Source organism: Prosopis cineraria, unplaced genomic scaffold, assembly GCF_029017545.1.
Source record: "Prosopis cineraria cultivar Desert tree isolate PC_DT_omini unplaced genomic scaffold, ASM2901754v1 PC33, whole genome shotgun sequence".
Lineage (NCBI taxonomy): Eukaryota > Viridiplantae > Streptophyta > Magnoliopsida > Fabales > Fabaceae > Prosopis > Prosopis cineraria.
Window position 1 is genome coordinate 105,857 of NW_026555364.1, and position 7,296 is coordinate 113,152.

General features: G+C 35.1%; 1 protein-coding gene across 1 annotated transcript; it reads left to right on the plus strand.

Moving 5' to 3' along the window:
- Positions 1–1,313: 1,313 nt before the first annotated feature.
- Positions 1,314–5,488, plus strand: LOC129294999 (receptor-like protein kinase; the record flags this gene model as incomplete). The annotated part of the gene is given in 6 exon segments (XM_054933483.1): positions 1,314–1,633; positions 1,635–3,440; positions 3,558–3,748; positions 5,027–5,082; positions 5,168–5,250; positions 5,434–5,488. Coding segments are annotated over 6 exon segments (2,503 nt in total), but the record flags the coding sequence as incomplete, so codon positions are not given.
- Positions 5,489–7,296: the final 1,808 nt, after the last annotated feature.

A 7,296-nucleotide genomic window follows, 5' to 3' on the forward strand; every position in this document is an offset into this window, starting at 1 on the left:
ATTTTATTATTTTTAAAGTAAGAATATAAAATATTTTTTATCTTGAATATACTTATTTTATTTTGTCACACTGTAAAATTTATGTTTTCATTTTATATAAAGCATTGTGCATATCTTGTCTTTGTTCTGAAGTTTCATGCTTAATGCAAGTATATTTTGATTTTGTGTCCTACAAAGTTATAATTAAATAGAAAATCATATCACTGTTTTTCCAAATTTCAATACCTATGAGACATTTGTTTATTTGAATTAGCGTCTCCCCAAAAAAAGTTAGAAAGTGAATGAAGGGACATTGATAAGGATAAGGATATTTATTTGATCCACAACAATCAAGATTTGAAAGTGAAAGCTCTCTCTTTTCCATTTCAATCACTATAATTGCCCAACACTGCTCCCACTTTCCACCTCATTCAACATCTCTTTAAATAAAGCGCTAAAAGATCATGGATCGAAACTTTTCTTTTGCTATTACTAAAGTGAAGATTAGAAAAGAAAGAAAAAGAATAGAGGATGGTGGGTTGTTGAAGTGACGAAAAAAGAAAGAAGTGACACCCATCAACGTCCACTGCAGATTGCACATGCTTATTCTTCTTTCAAGCTGCAGCAAAGGAAGCACTTTTTGGTCCTTTGAATACTTATTGATGTCATTTCCATCCGCTTTTACTTTAAGCTAGCACATTATTTTCACTCTCACTGCAATTCCAGTTATTGATCCTATGCTTCTCTGCTTGCTTATACATGGCTTCTGGTTTAAGCTCCATTGGGTTGACTCTGCTGTCATTCTTGAAGTACTGACTTGTGCACCTTTTTAGTATAAACTTCTTGAGATTTGGCTCTTTCAATTTTCCCCTCTCCATCTCCCAAAACACAACAATTTTATATTCAATTATAATTTGACTGTTATTTTTTAAATAATTTTTCTTGACAACCTCACCGGGATATTTTAACAGCTTCATCTTTGCCAGCTCAATCTGTCATTATTTGGCGGGTTGACCTCCCGTATTACCAGCTCTAAAGCAAGTCAACAAGTCAAGACTCAAATGTGAAAGCATCCCCTCTTTTTCCTAACTCGGAACATCTTTGTTGAACATTGGGTTCTAAATTGCCAACCTCCTTTGATTTTTATGACTAAACTCCGTAGGCTTTAATGACGACGAATGGACAACTTTGAGGTCGTATATCTTCGTGTAAGACTTAAATTCGCTAAGCTGTACACAACCTTTCAATTACGTACACTGGTTCTAAGCTGCAGCAAAGTAAGCACTTTTTGTTCTTCTTCAACATTTTTTTTAATCTCAGTGTCAACTCTTCTCTTCTCCTAATGAAGCTCCTATTATTTATCCTATGCTTGTCTAATCCATTCTATATCACTTCTACCTTGAATTCGGATGGGCTGATTCTATTGTCTCTCCTCAACCACTGGACTTCTGTGCCTCCTTCTTTGAAGTCCAGCTGGAAATCCTCTGATTCTACCCCTTGTTCTTGGATAGGAATAAAATGCGACCGCTACAGCAACGTGGTCTTCTTAAACCTCACTGCATCTCAGATTTTTGGACAGCTTGGGCCAGAAATTGGACAGTTGACTCACTTGCAGAACCTTTCGTTGGCAATAAATGGTTTCTCAGGAACAATACCCCCCAGAGTTAGGCAATTGTAGTCTGCTTGAGTATATTGATCTTTCTAAGAATCAATTGTCTGGAAAAATGCCTCCAGAAATTGGAAACTGCAAATCTTTGAAGTCGTTACGTTTGTATTCCAATCAACTAGAGGGACCAATTCCAAATAAGTTGGGAATACTAAGTCAGCTGGAGGACCTTGAATTGTATTCCAACCATTTGACAGGCAAAATTCCAGTTACCATTTGGAAGATTCAGAGTGTCAAGCATGTCCTTGTTCATGATAATAACCTCACCGGGAAATTGTCTTCTGAGTTGACAGAGCTCAAGCATCTGAAAAATATCTCATTGTCTGACAACCAATTCTTTGGACCAATTCCTCAAGGTTTGGGAATCAATAGTAGTTTAGTGATGCTAAGCTTGATGAATAATACGTTCACTGGTAACATCCCGCCAAATCTTTGTTTTGGAAAGCAACTGCGCACGCTGTATTTAGGTCTTAATCAACTTCAAGGGGGCATACCTCAAGATTTGGGAAAGTGTGCAACTCTTGCACGGTTAGTTCTCAATGACAATAATCTTTCAGGGTCTATTCCTAAATTTGAAGGTAATCAGAATCTTATAATCATAGACATTAGCAAGAACAACATCAGTGGAGTAATTCCATCGAGTTTGGGGAACTGCACAAATCTTATTGGTTTAATGTTGTCCACGAATAACATTATAGGTCTTATACCCTCAGAGCTAGGAAACCTTGTGAAACTTCAGGTTTTAAATCTTGCTCACAATAACCTAGTAGGTATTTTGCCACTGCAACTGTCAAACTGTACACAAATGTCTACATTTGATGTAGGATTTAATTTTCTTAATGGTTCATTCCCATCAAGCATAAGGAGCTGGACTAGAATAAACAGATTGATTTTAAGAGAGAATCATTTCAGTGGGTTTGTCCCATATTTCTTCTCAGAGTATGCTCAGCTTCTCGAGCTACAACTTGGTGGAAATATGATCCAAGGAACAATTCCTGCATCAATTGGATCATTGGTTCACTTGTATGAGTTGAATCTGAGCGCTAATAAATTAACAGTTGGGATCCCCCAAGACGTTGGGAAGTTGAAAATGCTAGAAAGTCTAGATATATCCCTGAACAGTTTGACAGGGAGCATACAAATTCTTGGTGAACTTGTTTCATTAACAGAAGTCAATATATCTTACAACTCATTCTTCGGTCCTTTACCAGAAAGGACGATTCAACTACTGGATTTATATCCATCGTCATTCTTTGGCAATCCTGGCCTTTGTGTTAGTTGTTCGACTTCAGATGGCCCGAGTTGCATAAAAACTAGCCATTTGAAGCCATGCGCCACTAATTCAACTGACCAAGAAGGCAACAAGCATTCGAATTTAGTAGTACTTGGACTAATAGTGTTTGTCATTTGCTGGTCATCTATCATTTTCCTGTCAAGCGTAATTTACCTATCATTTGTCATTTACATCCGCCAGTTTGGTCAAATATCTTACATGGAGGTCAATGTTAACTGTGAAGAGCAAGAGGCTTTGTTTTCAAATCACGAGGGGGGTTTTAGAATTATTGACCTAATGGATGCTACAGATTTTCTACATGATCGATATATAATTGGTGAAGGAGGGCATGGGATTGTTTATAAAGCTGAACTTGGTGTTGGAGTTTTTGCTGTTAAGAAGGTTAAACTTGCAGGGAGCAATAGGAGGAAATTGAACTTGGTCAGAGAAATTGAAATGACTAAGAACTTTAGGCATCAAAATCTAGCAAGATGCTTAGGCTCTTGGATATGTGAAGATATGGTCTAACCATCAGCAGGTGCATGGAAAATGAAGCCTTAACGATGTTTTGCATGAAAGCAATCCACAAACATGCTTAGCTTGGAATGTTCGCTATAAGATTGCTATGGAATAACAAAGGGATTGGCATATCTCCATCATGACTGTGATCCTCCCATATTGCATCGAGACATCAACCAAAGAATATACTTCTTGATTCTGATATGCAGCCTTGCATTAGTGATTTTGGTATTTCCATTACTTGGACGAGTTTGCTCTGGCACGTTTGCGGTCAACATATCATCTAGGTACTCGTGGGGTTATGGCACCAGGTAATTGCTATTGTTCAGCACTTGGTTGATTAGTTTCCTTTCTCTCAATAAAACTAGAATGGATTTCATCCCTAGAAGATGATGGGCCTGTTTTGTTTAATATTTAAAAATACTCCCTCCGTTCAAAAATATAAAATATTTTTTGAGAAGTTATATGTTAAAAAATATAGGCATTTTTAGTCTTTTGAGGTGTAATTATTACATTTTTTTTAAAAGTATTCCAATTGATAAATGATTTTATATTTATTGTAGGGTATTTAATAGGGGTAAATATGAAATAGGGTTGGTTTGAAAGTAGGTAATTACTTTATTGAGGGCTGAGGTTTGATTAAAAATGTTTTTACATTTTTTTAATAGAGGGAGTAAGTGTTTTTATGTAGCTTAGAGATTTTGGACCCGTTTATTTAAGATTAAAAAATAAATAATTTTTATGGGTTTATAAATATTTTTAAAAAGAGATTTATTTTGTAGAGATTTTATAAAAATCAAACATTTTTTATCTTTGGATACAATAATAAAAAAAACATCATTAGTTCGTTATTATTTAATTTTATGAGATCTTTCTTAATTTTTGTTTTTAAAAAATAATTTATTATTATATTATTTTAAAATTTTATGATATCTTGGTGTATCTTCGCCTCATTAAACCCACTCTCTTCCATCTATCGCATTACATTATTTTGAGGCCTACTCAAATAGCTTTTTAAAAGCGAAAATCTACTTCTTTTCAGATTTTGATTATTTTTAAAAGTTTAAACCAACATCATAAAAACTTCTAAAATAATTTTAAAAAAAATAAATAGTTTTTTCATGAAATAAGCTAAAACAAATTGGCCCTTTTTATAAAAACAGATTTAGTTTATAGATATTTTATAAAAAGCCGATAAATTTTATGTTTGGTTCTATAATAAAAAGGTGTGATTATTAGCCTGGTTATTTTTAAATTTTTTATGATATCTTCCTTGATTTTTTGTTTTATAAAATAATTTATTATTTCTATTATTTTAAAAATTTATTATATCTTTACATATCCTGCCTCTTTAAAATGCTATCTCATCTACGCATTATATTATTTCCAGAAGCTACTCAAAATAGCTTCTTAAAATAATCAGAAATCTACTTTTTTTTCAAAGTCTCATTTATTTCACCAGTTTAACCCCCCATCTTAAAAATCCCAAAATAGCTTTTTTTTTTCACAAAAATGAGTGCTTTTTTTTTTTACCCTAAGCTAAACCAACTGGGTCCATTATTTCTGCAGATGATGAATTAACAGTAAAGGCTTGTGGTTAATTGTGCAGGGCCACGCAATTCACCATCCCCATCGGGAATTACTGGTTCCCTAATCCCATAAAACCAACTGAAAATATATGAAAAGTATAATATTTCATCCCATTTTACATGTTTACATTCTCTTAGCAGAGATAGCATGTCTGGGAGTTACGAGCTGTGAACTTGATGATATAGTTATGGGTGCTTTTGCTGAGCTGATAAACAGGAAGAACGTATGGATTCCTCATTTATGGAAGAGCCCCCTTTAGTAGTGTGTTTAAATCTTTGGAAAAGAACAACAGAACTTGAAGAGATTGTTGATTCAAGCATTGCAAGGGAGATTTCAGATTTAAATGTAATGGGGCAAGTTATGAAGGTACTTTTGGTGGCTTTAATGTGTACTGAGACAAATCCAGGAAGAGGCTGAAATGAGAGATGCTGCTGAATTCTTTGAACAATCCATTGATCCAGGTAGGACTTGTGTCCAATCGACAATGACAAGGGCTATTAACTTCCATGAAGTCATATTTACAATAAAAGAAGGGAGAATGACATTTACAGCCCCCTTAAGAGAATTTGTCATAATTAGGGCCTATCAGTTAAGGTTGAGCTTTTAGCGACAACATATACGTGTTTTACAAGATAATATCTGATAGGTTCTTAATGCGATAGATTTCCTTAAGAGGATCATAAATGCCATTCTCCCACAAAATAATTTGTTAGATTAAAAACTCTTGGCTTGTTAGCCTTCTCTCCTCCCTGTTTTCTTCTACATCGCCTTCCTTATATTCTCTTAACCCCTTTGGATATCCAGTATCTGTGAAGTACTGTTTGATTGCCATACATCTTACGCTAGTGCTTAATTCCATCTAATGACACGTCGAAAAGAAACAAGGAAATCAAAAAATAATCACGCTTCCTTTCTGCTATCATTAATCATTACTCCTAAGATGGTTTATAAAACACAAGGGTTTGATATGTAAGCTATTTCTAGTTATCGGAAGGGCTGTGCGACTTCTGTGTTGTCTAATTTATACAGGAATTTTTGTTCAACACGACAGAGCTTCATTCATTTTGGGGATTTCTCTTGCTACTAGCAGCAGCCTCCTATTTTTTTGAGTAGTTGATTAGCAGGGCGAGAGACACCATCAAGTAGCTCTCTTTTTTGTATTATTTTTTTTTTTAGTTCTACTTTGAGTATTCATTCTTTCTCATATTTTCCTTGCTTGTAGATAATTTGGAAACTTTTCCCCTGGTGCTTTTTCTTCAGATAAGTAGGGTTTTAACGTTAGAGAATTATGTAGAATCATAATTCTACCCCAACCAGCTGGATGCATGGCAATAACCTCCATAAAATTAAATGCCAAAATACTATTCATTTCATACCAGTTTGCATCTCTCTCCCCTGTTTATGCTAACAGTAGTTAGATGGGTTCCTAGCAAATTATTTACTGACCCTATCCCCTAGTTCCCATGTAACACATCTTTCCTCTTTGATAGCATATGGATACTAATGAATAGGCTGGGCATGAAAGTCTGAGGTGAGGTCATTGTGATGCCTGTGCTGGTTGTTATCCCTTTTTACCCATATAGATTTTTCTTCATCTATTATGAATACTGTCTCTGTACACCCCCCCCCCCAAATCTTTGATAATAGTGTTATAGTTGCTTCCGTAAAAGCTTTTTCCTTAAATATCAGATGATGTTTTCTCCTCTCTTACTTGTTAATCTTCTTCATGAAGCATCCCTTAAATTTTGCATTGCAATATTTTAAAAGGATTTAATGCAACTATTTCCAATCTCGAAGGAGGAAGTCGAGATACCTGCCAGTGAAGGTTCTTTCCCAATTCTTCACATACTGATGGACGCTAATTAAAAACCCAAACAATCTGAATATCATCGGCAGAGGAACTCATGGGAGTTGTTTATAAAGTTCCACTAGGTCCAGTCCTAGTTTATGCAGTAAAGAAGGTAGCATTTGCTGGGAACAAAAGGAAGATCCAAAGCATAGTTAGAGAAGTTAAAATCCTTGGAAAGATTAGGCACCCAAATATAGTCAGATTGCTTAGACTTTTCGTGTTACAAGGACTATTGTCTAATCTTGTACAATACATGCCAAATGGAAACCTTCATGATGTTTTACATGAACGGACCCACCTCCATCCCTGGAGTGGAATGTCCGTTATAGGATAGCTGCTGGAATGCTGAGGGATTGGCTCATCTCCACTATGTGTGCCTTCCCGCCATAGTGCACTGTGACATCAAAGCAAAAATATACT